The sequence below is a fragment of the Orcinus orca genome, chromosome 6, assembly GCF_937001465.1.
Source record: "Orcinus orca chromosome 6, mOrcOrc1.1, whole genome shotgun sequence".
Taxonomy (NCBI): domain Eukaryota; kingdom Metazoa; phylum Chordata; class Mammalia; order Artiodactyla; family Delphinidae; genus Orcinus; species Orcinus orca.
Window position 1 is genome coordinate 112,791,412 of NC_064564.1, and position 14,418 is coordinate 112,805,829.

Genomic DNA, 14,418 nt, shown 5'->3' on the forward strand with positions numbered 1-14,418 from the left:
TCAGCAAGGCAGCCTCCTCCAGAGCAATGAGAACCTCAGCCAGCATTCCTCTGGTCCCGTGGCTAAATTTATTCCTCTGGTCCCATGGCTAAATTTATTGTATTTGTTCTCTTCGTTTACAAAATTAAAAACTTGAAAAGCCCAGTCCAAGTGGCAACTTGAGTCCCTCTGTTCCCAGAGACAGAAGTCTCAGCCTGGCTTTACGATACTGGGACATAGGGTGTGGGGTGGAGGGTCGGGGTGTGGTGCCCGAGCCAGGGCCGAGAGTAACAGACCAGAGAAGGAAGGAGCAGCCACGAGCCACCGTCCCTGAGTTAAAATTCACATTGTAAGAAGGCTCAGGCTGGAGCGTGAGGTCAAGGCTCATTGAAGTTCTGGGGCGACTAGCGGTTTCCCTGAGGAAGGAAGCAAAGGCCAAGATGCCCTCAGACCAGTGAAGAGGCCGGGGCCTGCCCTGCCCTTCTGTTTCATGGTAGCCAACAGCCCTCCTCATCTTCATATTGTGCTCTGGGTCCCAGGAGGCACAGGACAAGGGACCCTCTGGCAGAGGCCCCAGGGCTTTCCTTCACGGCCTGGCCAGATAGAGGAAGACAAGGATGCTGCCTGGAGAGTCAGAGGAAGAAGGCGATCCGGGATGCCACAGTCTTGCAGCCATTGGAGGAAAAGAGCTGCTCGTCCTCAGGGAAGAAGGTGGTGCTGTCCAGCACGGCCTGGACGACCTCATCCCTTGGCTCCAGGCCTAGCTGGGCCAGCTCGTTGAGCACACAGTGCTGCACGTGGTGCCTCTGGAGAGGTAGGAAGGGCACCAGGGCATCCAGGAGATGCTCTTCCATGATGCCGGAGTGCCAGAAGCCATCTGCAGGAAGGAGCGATGGGAAGAGGCTGTGCTTCACGGGGATCAGCTGGGCCCTGTCCACCCCCAAAGGAAGGAAGTGCAGGGACGGGGCTGGTCTTAAGCCTCCCAGCCACCTTCCAGGCACCAAAGCCTGGGCTGGGAAGTACCGGGTCAGTAGGCAGAGCATCAGACCTGGGAGAGCCTGGCCCACCCCAGGGAGCCCAGCCCATCCCTCCATGTGATCTGGGTGTGAGACCTCAGCCTGGAAACCACCCTGGGGTGGGGTCCTTGGCCGAACTCACGGTTCGGGTTGTCCAGCACAGCCTGGGAGATAACCGGCTCCAGCTCCTGCACGCGGATCTCCTCACGCTCCCGGCGGCTGCGCCATGCCTCCAACACCAGCTGGTTGATCTGCTCGCCGCCAGTGTTGCTAAAAACCACGGGGGACGCAGACAGTGAGGACAGGATGTAGCCCTTGCTTCCCACGTGCCACCTAACGCGACCTGAGCCTGGGGGCCAAACTCAGTGCTGGCAGGAGCCAAACCCACTCAAAACACCCCGGGAACCACTTCCCCTCTCCGGAGCTTGTGCCCTTAACCATGACCCCTGGAAGTTCGCCTATATGTGTCATACACTTTACAGTTTATAGAACACTTTTAGGTCCCTTACCGACTTTCCCTCACCCAGCCTCTAGGAGAACAGTGGGGCATTAAGATTGGCCGTGTTGGGGCTTCCCTGGTGGCGCAGTGGTTGAGAGTCTGCCTGCCGATGCAGGGGACATGGGTTCGTGCCCCGGTCCGGGAAGATCCCACATGCCGCTGAGTGGCTGGGCCCGTGAGCCATGGCCGCTGAGCCTGTGCTCCGCAATGGGAGAGGCCACAACAGTGAGAGGCCCGTATACCGCAAAAAAAAAAAAAAGAAAAAGAAAAGATTGGCCCAGTTGTTCAGAAGAGGAGGTGGGAGCTCAGAGAGGTGAAGTGTTTTGCCTGAGGAAACAAAGCTAGGACTCTTAGAGGTGGGATTGAAACTCTAGTCCTGTTTTTCCCAGGCCTGTGTCCCCTTGGCCACAAAAGAGGGAAAACTCTTAACCCAGCAGGGTTCCACAAAGAAATGAGGATTAAGAGACTGAGCCCGGGGAACAGTGGGCAGTGGTTAAGAACCTGCCTGCCAATGCAGGGGACACGGGTTCAAGCCCTGGTACAGGAAGATGCCACATGCCGTGGAGCAGCTAAGCCCGTGTGCCACAACTACTGAGTCTGCACTCTAGAGCCTGTGAGCTGCAACTACTGAGCCCGCGCCTAGAGCCCGTGCTCCGCAATAAGAGAAGCCACCACAATGAGAAGCCCCGCGCACTGCAACAAAGAGTAGCCCCCGCTCGCCACAGAGAAAGCCCGCGCACAGCAACGAAGACCTAACGCAGCCATAAATAAATAAATAAATAAATTCATTTATTTAAAAAAGAGAGAGAGAGACTGAGCCCAGAATGGGCTTTGAGAATGTCAAAGGGAAGTCAACCACCTTGAATGACAGTGTCACCAGTGAGGGTGTGGGGGACTCTGGGAAAGCCCAGTGGGCCTGGGGGAACAGTATTCTGTTATGGGACCACAGGCCAAGACTGGAGAGCTGAGACCTCTGATGAGTGTCCCTGCACCCTGCCCGCTGCAAAGCCGGCCCCACCTGATGAAGATGAAGATGGCTTTGCGATAGTTGGTCCCATAGACAACCCAGGAGGACCCCAGGAAAGGTCTCAGGACCTCTATCAGGCCTGGGGCCAGCTTGTCCATCTCATCGAAGAGGAAGAGAGAGCGGCTGCAGGCAGTGAGGTTTCCCTGGACCCAGCTCTTCAGATCCTTCTGTGGGAGAAAGGCAAGAGTATGAGGGTGTCTGGAGATGCTCCCCCAATCCCAGATTTCTTCCCAAAGCAAGAATTAATCTCCTTCCCAGGAAGATATGGTCTCCCAGAGAGTACCAATCCCTGAATGGGACTGATGGTGAAACTGTGGCCCAGAGAGGGGCAGAGACTTGTCCAAGCTCACACAGCAAGTCAGCAAGAGGACAGGGACTCAGACCCAGGCCTCTCACTTGCCTTTTCAGGGCTCCTTCCCCGACACCTACTGTTTTCTAAAAAAAGGGGAAGGCTCCTTCCTGCTCCCTGAACATTCCCAACAGAGTTGACAACTGAAACAGATTAGCCTGGAAAGTACCTTGCAATCAACAACAGTAGTAAGAGCTAATTGGATTTCCTGATTGCTTACTCTGAGCCTCGAATTGGGGCTAAGGGCTTTACAGACAGAAGATAATGCAGACTGTCTGGCAAAGGTAAGTGCTCAATAAATAACACCTGCAATTCTATAAGCCTACGTCCCTCACAACAACCCTGGCAGGTCGGTGCCACTACTGGCCCCCAGGAATTAAATCAAGAACTCCCTGCCGGGTGGTACCACCCCAAGCTTTGTTCAGGGTGGGTCCTGAGGGGTGAAGCTTCAACTGGCTGTGTGGCCTGGAGCAAGTGATTCCCCTCTCTGGGCTGAGGACTCACTCCTTCCCTAGGGTCCAGCACTCGACAGTGCAGGCGGATGGTGGTCCAGGACAAAACCAGCCTACCTTGTAGCGCTCCAGGTGGCCGGGGTGGGGGAAGTGGATGACCGGGGAAAAGTGGTGCACGTGGGGGCTGCGGAGGCCACCCCGGAAGAGGTAGTGTGCCAGCAGGGAGGTGACATAGGACTTGCCGGTGCCAGTCCAGCCATGCAGAGAGAGGACCAGTGGCTTGGTGGGGGCTGGATCCTGCACGAAGGCCTTCAGTGCCTTCACCACCAGCGCCCTGGCCAAATGCTGGCCCGCCAGGTGCTGTGCCAGGTCACACTCCAGACCTAGGGCCACAAGGACAGTGTCAGAGCTGAGGACACACACCCGCCACGGAAGAGCTCCAGGAAGGAAGTCATGTCTGGAACCTGGTCTGGGGATCCGAGTTCTGGGACGTTTTCACAGGCTGTCTGCGGAAAGGAGTGCGGCCCTTGGGGTCTCGGCCGCAAGAGTCACCCTCAGGCCTGACTCAGCTCAGCAGCGCCCCCACCAGATGGCCCTCTGGATTGCGCTCAGCCCTAAGTGGGCGCGAGCTGTCAAGAGGGTCTGCCCAAGACTCCCGCCCATCTCCAAGGCAGGCTTCTTCCTTGACGGCCAGTCCAGTGCGAGGTCTAAACTTCCCCCCAAGGCCCTGCTGTCAAAGGCCTCTCTCCACCCTGGCAGGGCTCTGCCTGGACCCCAAACAGGCATCCCCAAACCCTCGCCCCAAGTCCTGTGCCCCAGGCTCTCAGGGTCCCTCAACGCCGGGCCCACTTCTGGTCCTGGCCGTCCGGAAGTCTGGGGGTCCCACCCTCGGTTCTACTCTCCAGGTCCGGCGCCGGCGCACCCCCGGGGTCCGAGGGCTCCCCGGTCCGCCGGCCGCTCCGGTCCGGGCGCCCGCGGCTGCTCACCCTGGAAGTCGGGCCGGAAGTCACATTCGCAGAAGGCGCCGAAGTTGCAGCGCAGCGAAGTCAGGTCCCAGGCGGCGGCCGCGGCCGAAACCAGCCCGAGCAGCCCGAGGAGCGAGCCCCCGGGCCGGCAGCCGCGCCTCACAGCCGCCATCCGGGTGAGACCGGAGCTGGGTCTGTGGCCGCCCACCTCCTCTCCCGAGAACTACAACTCCCGAAATGCATCGCTCCGAGGCAGCCATCGCCTGTGGCCTACAACTCCCGGCTCCCTTCTCTCCCCTCTCAAAGGCCCTCCTGGTCTTCCCTCTGCAGGCCCGGAAGGTGGCCTCCAGGGGGAGCCCGCGAACCGTCCAATCCAGGACTGCGGGCTGAGTTTCCATGGCCACGGTAACTAGGCGACCATCACAGTAGCTCCGAAAGAATAATAAATGAAGGATTATGACCACAAAGGGTGACATAATAATAGTAGCAAAAACTTGTGCGGCACCTTACACCTTGCAAAACACCTTTTCTGTGCTCTTTTTTTTCCTTTTATATGATTAAAGAGCGCTAATAGCTTTTGGTGAGCACCTACTATGTACCGTTAACATTAGGTGCCTTATATATCTTATGATAACAGTACCTGTCATATAGAGGAATGGTGATATTTCAGTGAGGTACAGGCACGTGAAGTGTTTTGGCTCACAAAGTAATCAATAAATGATCACTGAAAATACATTATGGGACTTCCCTGGTGGTCCAGTGGTTAAGACTCCGTGCTTCCACTGCAGGGGGCGCGGGTTAGATCCCTGGTCAGAGAACTAGGATCCCGCATGCCGCATGGCGCGGCCAAAAAAAATCCATTATGTATGAAACATGGCAGTCCCTTACCTAGCAGCTACTATGCATTAAGTGCTTTAACAGCAACCCAAATGGATCAGTTCTGTTACTGTCCCCATTTTATTGAGGAGGAACTTAGGGCCCAAGAGGGCCCCCTTATCCAACACCACCAGCTAGTGAACTGGGCCCAAGTCTGGCTGCTGCCAAAGATCTAATGCACTGTGTCATCCATCCTCTGTTGGTCAAAGGATTCATAAGGTAAAGGACCCCAGTAGTTTCAAATTCAGTGAACAGGGTCCCCAGGCCTCCAGCCTGGCCTGGAATCATGCTGATCCACATTGCCTACCTCCCCTACCCATGAAAACAAGACAACTGCTTTCACGGCCCTCCTCAAAGATTTCCTGCGTCACCCACCTGACACACACACACACACACACACACACACACACGAAGACTTCTGGGGCCACGTTTCAAAACTTGAAAAGAAATTAGTAGTTCCCACTGTTGAGAAAAGGAAAGAACTCCAGGCGAGGACACCCAGGTTCCAGCCTTCCTCATTCTGCTGCTGTGACCCAGGGCAAGTCCCTTCTCCCTCCAGTTCTGTTTTCCTGAGGGGAGCTGGAATCTTAGATTTCATAAAGCCCTTCCACCCAAACATCTAGGATCCTGGGTTGTACATTTGCGGGATGCTTTGCTGTGGCTCCTGAGGCAGGGAGTGGGGAAGGAGCAGGGCAGGTCAGTATTTCTCCTACTGGTTGGAATTAGCTGTTGATCTCCCTTCTGGTCTGTGAGCTCCCCCAGGACAGGGACTGGGTTTTAAGAACTGGCTGTAACTCTGGATCCTGGTACAATCTGGAATGTTTCAAGTGCTGAATAAGTATTTGTTGAATGAATTTTTCCACCTTTCACCTGAGAAAAGACACTTCCTTCTACCCCAAAGCCCCCTGAGAGACAGAAGAAAGAGTCATAAAAGTTTATTATATGAAAGAAAGAACACGGTTTCTGTACATCTATTTACAGAACAGACAGATGTATTTACAGCCAGAGGGAGGCATTGGTGTCAGTGAAGGGGCGGGGGCAGGTGCCTGGAGAAGAGTGAGGAGGTGTGAGAAGCCTCCCGTGGCTCAAATACAGGGCACCTCAGCAGGAAGGGGAGAAGCAGAAGCTGGAGGGAGAAACAGGGGTTCCAGTTCTTCCTGAAGGAAAACTTGGTGAGTGAGTAGCAGGTGGGATGGAGCCCAGAGTCCACGTAGGACCCTGGAGGTGCAAGGGAGATCCTGGAGTTGAACCCAGAACGTTCTCGGGCTGATCACAGTGTCCCTGGGGTGCTCTGGGGAAAGGTCTGTGCCCTTCTGTCCCTGTTGCTGCCCGCAGCTGCAGAGGGGAAGGGTCCATGGGGGTCACAGCTCGCTAGAGCGGACGGCAGGCTCCAGTTTGTGGGACAGGGCAGTGAGGACCTTGTCGAACTTCTCATAGCGCCGGGCCTGGCTGCTGCTGGCGCCCTGGCTGCCCCAGAGGAGGCGCATCTGGAACTCGGTGCTGAACACCTCAAGGAGCTCTGGCTGGGCCTGGAACCCTGCAGGGCGGGGCACAGGGGTCAGGGAACCACCATCCAGCTGCGGAGGCTGGGACTCCTGCTCGGAGCCACCACATGCCTCAGGGCCTCATTCCAAGGGACCTCCCCCCACCTCCACCAGGGATCCCACAAGGTTTGCTGATGAACATGACCAAGCAGTTTAGCACCCAGTCTTTGTCTTACTATTTGCAACATCTAATTTAAAAATGACTAGAAGATAAAATATTAAAATTAATTTGGGGGCTTCCCTGGTGGCGCAGTGGTTGAGAGTCCGCCTGCCGATGCAGGGGACACGGGTTCGTGCCCCGGTCCGGGAAGATCCCACATGCCGCGGAGCGGCTGGGCCCGTGAGCCATGGCCGCTGAGCCTGCGCATCCGGAGCCTGTGCTCTGCAACGGGAGAGGCCACAACAGTGAGAGGCCCACGTACCAAAAAAAAAAAAAAAATTAATTTGGGGGGAGATTTTTCTTTTCTCTTTTGTATTTTTCTGTAAATTCCAAAATTTTCCCTAAGAAATGTGTATATATTTTGTAAATAAATGTAAAAAAGTAGTTTCTTTTTTGTCCTTTCTGAAGAAGAAAGGCAGGAAAGACACATGCCAGATGCTCACGCCATTTACCTCCAGGTAATTGTTGGTGATTTGTTTTATCTTGGTTTTGCTCAGCTGTTATTTCCAATTGGTCTACAGAGAACTTTTGTGACTTAAATACTGCCTAGAAAAGTAAAAGATGGATTATCTGAAGATGCTATCTCTCTTCTCCTTCCACAAGGAGGAGTTCTACTTTCTTTAAAATTAATTTATTTTATTTTATTTATTTTTGGCTGTGTTGGGTCTTTGTTGCTGTGCGCGGGCTTTCTCTAGCTGCGGTGAGCGGGGGCTACTCTTTGTGGTGGTGTGTGGGCTTCTCATTGCGGTGGCTTCTCTTGTTGTGGAGCACGGGCTCTAGGTGTGCGGGTTTCAGTAGCTGTGGCTCGTGGGCTCTAGAGCGCAGGCTCAGTAGTTGTAGCTCGCGGGTTTAGTTGCTCCGTGGCCTGTGGGATCTTCCTGGACCAGGGCTCGAACCTGTGTCCCCTGCATTGGCAGGTGGATTCTTAACTACTGCGCCACCAGGGAAGCCCAGGAGTTCTACTTTTTGACTAGACTGTGAGCTCCTTGAAGGCAGGGCAGGTCTGCCTCAGCCCCAGGGCCCCAGGCCGAGTGCTTTGTAAACAACCTTGTAAAGTAGGCCTGTTAGGATGCCCACTTCACAGATGAGAAAGCTGAGGCTCAGAGAAGCTAAGATACACAGCTATGGTGCTCTTTGAATCATCTCCTTGTCCCCTGCACCCAACCTGGTGCCTGCCACTAACAACTGCTTGTCAGACTGCTGAATAAGTGAAGAAAAGGGGTGAGAAAAAGAAGTCAGGGAAACATGCAGGAAAGAGGGATGGAGAAATGTGAAGGGGTGTTTGGAGGAGAGGGGAGAGCAAGTCATGTGGAGGGAGGCCCAGGCTGGCAGGATCAGTGGCGGGATCGCCCGCAGCTGCGACCCATGACTCACCCTGCAGCTTGACCTCGGCATTGGTGTGATACAGGCCGCCGTGGTGTGCCACGGTGCGGGCAGCCTCCAGGTGGGCCAGCACCACCTCCACGCCGTGCTCTGTGCTGCCCCAGGGCTCGGGGCCCTCGGCCGGGGCGGAGTCACACTCCAGCAGAGTGATGAGTGGCAGCACGTGAGGAAATGTGGTGTTGCTCAGCGGCGGGCCTTCTGCAGGGAGGGACACACGGTGCTCAGAGGTCTCCGAGGGCCCAGCCATCCACCAGGGTCCCAGAAACTGAGGATGTTTTAGGGGAAAGGGCCTGCCTGAGGTCCCAGAGAGAGCCCCCAGGGATTCTGACTCCTGAGACAAACCCTTCGGATTCCTCCAGCTGAACCCACTGCAGCCTTGGCCGAGCTCAGGGGCTGAGGCTGGACCTGGACGTGGCATACACGGTTGCCAGATGCAGAAAGTGAGTGGGGGGACAGCCTGCACAAAGCTCAGTCAAGCCCTCATCATCCTCCCCACGGGGAGAGTCTTTGCTGGCCCAGAGAGGGCTGGAACCTGTCCAAGGTCACGTAGCCAGGTGGGAGAGGTACCTTTGCCTTCATTGAGGCTCTTGAGAAATGGCTTGAGCTTCTTCTCGTAGAGGATGGCTCCCTCTGTGTGTCGCTGCCGCAGAGTCACCCATGTCTGCTCCAGCCGGGCAATCTGGGGAGACCAGACTGTGAGCGACCGGCCAGGGAAGGGGCCTGCTGCGGCCACAGGCCACTCTGCCCAGTGGACACCCAAATATGGGATAATAATTATTAGTATAGTCACCATTCATGAATCTGGGACAGTGTTGACTGCTTTTCACACGTTTCCCATGAAGCTCTCCCAACAACCCATTTTACAGATGAGGGAACTAAGGCTCAGAGAGGCGAATGACTTGCCCAAGGTCATTCCAAAAATAAGTGGCAGAGCTGGGAGTTGAGCCACTGCTCTGGGATCCTGCTGTCACTGTTGACGAGGCAAAGGAGAGGAAGTGTAGTGTGGATGAGGTCCGGGCTGTGAAATTAGACAGACCTAGTTTGAATCCCAACTTTTTCGGCCTCTGAATGTGACTTTAGGCAAGTACTGCTCTGCCTCAGTTTCTCCATAAGTGAAATGAGAACAGTAAAGGCACTCCCTTCATGAGATTTTTTTTTGAGGAATTGGTGCTTCTAAAGTACTCGATGTAGCGCCTAGCATATAGTCAGTGCTTGCTAAATGAGTGCCGTTTTATATTTATTCTTTAAACTCATATAATGCTCCTCATTCATTTTACAGGTAGGGAAACTGAGAGCAGGGAAAAGGGAAGACTTTGTCTGGGAGCAGGTCAGCACTTAAAGGACTCAGTGCTCCCAGTTACCCTGTCACCAATGCTGCCTAGAAGGTCACAAAGTTCTTCCTGATTCAATATACAGCTATCCCAAAGGAACACATCCTAGGGCTCCTCCGGACAGAGACTAGCTTATGCCCAGCTCTGTGTGGGCCCCTCAGTACCTGGGCCATATCCAGGGCGCCCATGACTGCAGCGAAGCTGAACATGTTTCCCATGGTCCCCCGAAGCTCGGCCGCCAGCTGGATGGTCTTGTGCAGAAGAGCTGCCCGCTCCTCAGCGGAGCCCGCGCAGCCCAGGATGTCCACGGCCAGCATGATGGACATGGTGTGGAACCTGTCGGAGCAGCCAGGTCAGAGGGGCGGGGCCAGGGACCTAGGGTTGGGGGTCCTTGTGGTTGAGAGCTGAGGGGCGGAGGGCAGAGCCAAAAGCGAGAGATTGTAAAGGGTCAATGAGATTAGGGGGCGCGGCCAGAGTGAGGAAAAGCAAAGTTAAGGGCTTCTGATTGGTCAGTATAAGTCAGGGGGCGGGGCCAGAGGCCCTAGAGCGCCAGGCTGAGAGGCTTGTGACCGATCAGCGGAAATCATCGGAAATCATCTGGTAGAGCTGTTCTAAGAAAGAAAGGGAGAGAAGCCAGAGCTGATGAGAGGGTCAAGGCTCACAGATTGTGATCGGTCAAGAGGATGCAAAATGTGAATTCGGAGATAAAGAACTCGGTCTTTGGGAAACCAAGATTACTTGGAGCTGGATATGGAGAAGGAGCGATTGGTCAATGGGATAGGGGGCGTGGCCAGAATCCCTGGGAGCCGGGGTGAGAGACTGTGATTGGCCAACCGGCCACAGCGAAGGGCCGCGCGGTAGCCCAGGGGGTTCCCCGTGAGTCCCCTTGTGTACTCGCCTTACCTTTCCAGCAGGTCTAGTCGTAGCTGCCGGCCATGGGGGAGAGTGAGCAGCTCCATGCCCCAGCGGACTCCCATTAGGGTCTGCATCTCCTTGGTAACGCCCAGTATCCTAGCAACCTACAAGGACGCCCAGAGGGCTGATTAATTTTCTGTCACGGCTAGCTCAAGCCATCTGGGAGTCAGGGAGCTTTATCTTGGAGGGCAGCCTGGCTGGGAGGCTGGGTTTGAATTCCAGCTCTACTGCTAACCCTCTGACATGGAGCAAAATGAGCCTCATTCTCCCCATCTGTGAAACGCGGGATAAATGGGAAAATGCCCAGAAGTGTCTGACATGGGCCAGAGGTGCCCAGGACACCCTTATTCCAGAAGGCAAACCTGAGGTCCGGTGGGGAAAGGGCTTGTCCAAGGTCACACAGTGGGCCTAGACCCCAGGGCTGCTCCCTTCACGCCTAGCACTCTTCACAGAGCTACCTCTCAGCACTGTTTCTTTTCTTGCTTCTTGAGCTCAGAGACCAGTACAACCAAGCAGTCAGTGCCCTCCCGCCACAAAGTTCAGAGAGAGAAACTGAGACTGAGAGCAAGTCAGGGTCCTTAGATGGTCAAGATCCATTCAAAACAAAGGCCCAGGCATTCACAATTTATGGACCTAGGCAATGAGTTTTGTCCACTAGGGGGGGTGGACACGGGAAGTCGGGCCTGTTATATTCCCTGGACCAGCCAGACTGACTTCCACCAGGCTCAGAAAGTGTCCCAGGCAGCCAGACGCCACTGGCTTTCAGGACTCCTCGGTTCCAGTGCCAAACTGACATCTGGAGGAAGCAAGAATATCTCGGTTTTTGCTTTTTTTAAAGGAGAAAATTGGGGCCCAGGTAAAGTGATTAGTCAGAGTCACACAGCAAGTGAAGGACGGCCATGAAGTCAGAATCCAGGCCCATTCGCTATACTTGGGAATTTGGGGCCAGCTCCTCACCACCCTGACCCCTGTCCCAAAGCCAGAGGATGGAGGTGCTCCTCCTGCCCCAGTGTGCACCCAGCACCTACCAGGCAGTCAACCTTGGTGACATGCTGGGCCAGCGTCCGGGCATCGACCTCTGCCAGCAGCTCCTTGACTTTACGCAGGAGGCCCATCTCCAGTGGCCGGTTATCTTTGGGGATCAGTAGTGACTGGAAGGTAGCCGGGTTGAAGGAAGAGGTGGCTTCCACGATGGGGACTGTGAAGGTCCTACCCCAGTCCCCTTCGGGGGCCCCATTTTCTGACAGTTCCTTAAGCCTCTCCCCATAGCTCCTGGCCTGGCGGCTGGAGGCCTCGGCTGCTGCCCACTCTCGGCTGCCACGGACAGGAGGCTGCAGCTGGCAGTAATGGCCAGAGTCCGGGTCGCTGTAGCTGCTGAGCGACGGTGATGGGGAGGCCTCGCAGCGGGTGTGGGGGGGGCTGGAGTAAGGGCCCTTGTCCGACTCCCCGGCACTTCCAGGACACAGCTGAGGTTCACTGGAGCGGCGGGTGACAGGGGAGGCAGGCAGCGCTGTGGCTGAGGGGGCGGCAGGGGCGGTGTGGACACGGGTCACTGCAGGGAGATAAAGAGAGAGGACTAGTTTCCATGACTCCCCACGCAGTGAGGTTCCCCCACCCCCTTCCCAAAGGACAGGCTCCATCCACCCTACATGGGTGATAGCCCCACCTCCCTGGACCCAGGCCCAGCCCAGCAGACTCTGGCACACTGACCAGCTCTCAGTGGTACTCTGAAATTACCTGGAACCCAGGAGTCTCACTTTCCTACCCTAAGGCTGCTGTAGCCTTGGGGAACGACGGAGCTACCTGAAGGAGCTTTCCGTGATTCAGAAAAGCTAAGCACTTGCTGGAGTTCATCGTATGGAATTATTTCTCAATGAATTAGTAATAACGATTTATTGAGTACATGTGTCCTGGGAACTGGTGACATGCTGGAGATATACCAGTCAAAACAGTAACCATCATCCAAAATTAGAGGTGATGTTTATTGAGCTCTTACTGGCTACGAGATCCTTCTCTGCACATTAGTCCGTTTAACCCTCTCAACATCCTGTGCGTCAGTACTTTTACGATCCCCATTCTCCAGATGAGAAAACTGAGGCTCAGAGAGGCCAGCTGACCTGCCTGAGGTCACCCAGCCAGCAAAGCATAGAGCTGGGATTTAAAACCAGGTGTTAAGTCCTCACTCCTGGGTACTTCCCTGAGCCGCGTTGCTTAGAAATTGTCCGATAAATAATTTGTGGCAAGGCATTTTAACATTTACACCCAAGGGTGTTGTTTTGAAGGCAAGTTGGCAGTTATGACAAGCTGCCAGGCCTGTGTTTAGAGAAGAATTTGTGACAACCCATATAGACAGCAACATGGGAACAGTGTCTCCCAGCAAAGGTTCCTCCCGGGATGCACCTCCGTCTGTGAGCTTTTCCTGCCAGGTGGGCAATATGCAGTATGGCCTGTTGAAAACACTTGTTTTCTTCCAGAAGTGAACTAGTGGCATGTTTCTACAGTAGAAATTTTCTTTGTATTTAAAAAAAGCACAGCGCTCTGTGCTTCCTGCTCAATTTTGCTGTGAATCTAGAACTTTTCTGAAAAAGTCTATTTAAAAGACTAAAGCAAGGATGATGAGTCCGGTCTGAGCCCACCATTTGGAATCTGGGACGCATTAAGTCCCAGCTGATGCAGGGCCTGGCAGAGCACCACACACGGAGGCACCTGACCAATGGGGGCTGAGTGTTGCTGACCACACGCACTTCACAGCACTGGAGCCAGATTCAGTAACATTCAGGAGAATGCACTGGAAACCACATGCACAATGCCTGATACCCAACAGGGGCTCAATGAGTCGTTGCAGAATGAACAAGCCATGGATATGTTTTGCACGTCAACATCGATAGTTCTGCTGGCAAGTTTTTAGTGTCAACTCTTGCAGGGCATTGCTCTCAGAAAAGAGGTAGAAACACACATGATCACATACTATAACAGAAGTCATCAAAGATAGTGCACACGTGCACACACAGGGCTACTCCCACCAGATCCCCCCACCTGCCCCTAACCCCTCTGCTGGACATACCAGTACTATAGGCGGGGGAGCTGGGGCTCTCAGAGATGGGGGACACGGGAGAGTGCAGGTCTGGGATCTGGTCCATGCTGAGTGCACAGTTGCGGATGGATTCCCGGGGGTGGGGCAGTGATGTGCTGTGGAGCAGACACCTTCATGAGCAGAGATCCCAGAGGTCAGGGTCCTCAGCTAGTATTAGGACCCCCACCTCTGCCTCCATCCAAGATCTGCTGAACTTCAAAGGCAGAAAAGGTTTGGAGATTATCAAGTCCAACCTCCCAACTGACAGGTACAAAAACTAAAGCCCAGAGGAGGAAAGGCTTGTGCAGTCCACAACCTGCACAACTGTTCTCTTCCCTGGGAACCTTGCCCCCAACTTGCAGAACAGTCTGGGGAGAGGGGCTAGCAGGAAAGGTGGGCAGGCCAAGGGAGCCAGGCCCACCAGCCTGGCCCCTCCTCACTGCTCCCATACTATACCCAGGATGCCTTGGGCACACATGGCCTGTGGATCCTGGCACCGTTTTGATCACTGGTTCCAAACCACAGGCCAAGTGGCTACTCCCCACAGGGTACCCAACCAGTGATTCCTTGGCCGACAGCACCCAGCCCAGGCCCAGGGAGATGGGACCTATCCAAGTGCTGGTGGCACAGGATAGCAGGTCTTGCTGCAAACAGCCAGGGAGGCCATAGAAATTAGGGGCACAGACTTCAGAGTTGAGGGCCTGGGTTAGAATCTGGGTCCTACCACTCTCTAGCAAGCGGCTGCCCCTTTCCAAGCCTATTTCCTCATCTACAAAGTAGGGGCATGGACAGAAGCCACCTCCCAGGGGGACGTGGGAGTCACTGAAGTTGGGCGCAAGAGCACCAGGA

The 14,418-nt window shown here is 54.8% G+C and overlaps 2 protein-coding genes across 13 annotated transcripts in view; both read right to left on the bottom strand.

The window, feature by feature from the left end:
- Window positions 1-77: 77 nt before the first annotated feature.
- Window positions 78-4,525, bottom strand: TOR2A (torsin family 2 member A). 4 transcript variants are annotated; one of them, XM_049710756.1, is made up of 6 exons: window positions 4,309-4,516; window positions 3,440-3,705; window positions 2,590-2,688; window positions 1,505-1,689; window positions 1,138-1,265; window positions 78-856 (listed from the first exon to the last, which is right to left on the bottom strand). In XM_049710756.1, the coding sequence occupies exons 1-6, from the start codon at window positions 4,457-4,459 to the stop codon at window positions 612-614; spliced, it is 1,074 nt and encodes a 357-aa protein (XP_049566713.1). In that variant the 5' UTR covers window positions 4,460-4,516; the 3' UTR covers window positions 78-611. The 4 variants fall into 4 exon arrangements, with proteins under 4 accessions (XP_049566713.1, XP_004269236.1, XP_033283045.1 ...); XM_004269188.3 differs by lacking the exon at window positions 1,505-1,689 and having other exon boundaries at window positions 2,513-2,688; window positions 4,309-4,513; XM_033427154.2 differs by lacking the exons at window positions 1,505-1,689; window positions 3,440-3,705 and adding an exon at window positions 3,746-3,828 and having other exon boundaries at window positions 2,513-2,688; window positions 4,309-4,446.
- A 1,557-nt stretch (window positions 4,526-6,082) lies between these two features.
- The window catches only part of SH2D3C (SH2 domain containing 3C), a 31,678-nt gene continuing 23,342 nt past the window's right edge, over window positions 6,083-14,418 (bottom strand). For 5 of the 9 annotated variants that reach the window (XM_012532874.2, XM_033427147.2, XM_049710754.1 and 2 more), the window contains 7 exons: window positions 13,561-13,700; window positions 11,525-12,048; window positions 10,485-10,600; window positions 9,746-9,917; window positions 8,818-8,929; window positions 8,242-8,448; window positions 6,083-6,700 (listed from right to left, as the gene is read on the bottom strand). In XM_012532874.2, coding sequence (XP_012388328.1) covers window positions 6,525-6,700; window positions 8,242-8,448; window positions 8,818-8,929; window positions 9,746-9,917; window positions 10,485-10,600; window positions 11,525-12,048; window positions 13,561-13,700 — 1,447 coding nt within the window. In that variant the 3' untranslated portion in view covers window positions 6,083-6,524. The remainder of the gene's footprint in view (window positions 6,701-8,241; window positions 8,449-8,817; window positions 8,930-9,745; window positions 9,918-10,484; window positions 10,601-11,524; window positions 12,049-13,560; window positions 13,701-14,418) is intronic. The other 4 variants (XM_004269185.2, XM_033427149.2, XM_049710755.1 and 1 more) reach the window with 1 other exon arrangement.

Bases quoted from the DNA above. Each gene is read 5' to 3' on its own strand.
- TOR2A (XM_049710756.1), bottom strand. From the start codon at position 4,459: ATGGCGGCTGTGAGGCGCGGCTGCCGGCCCGGGGGCTCGCTCCTCGGG. The intron at 1,266-1,504 runs GTAAGGGACCTA...CGTGGTTTTTAG, and splicing joins GGCTGGGTGAGGGAAAGTCG to CAACACTGGCGGCGAGCAGA. The intron at 857-1,137 runs GTGAGTTCGGCC...TCCTTCCTGCAG, and splicing joins TGTGCTGGACAACCCGAACC to ATGGCTTCTGGCACTCCGGC.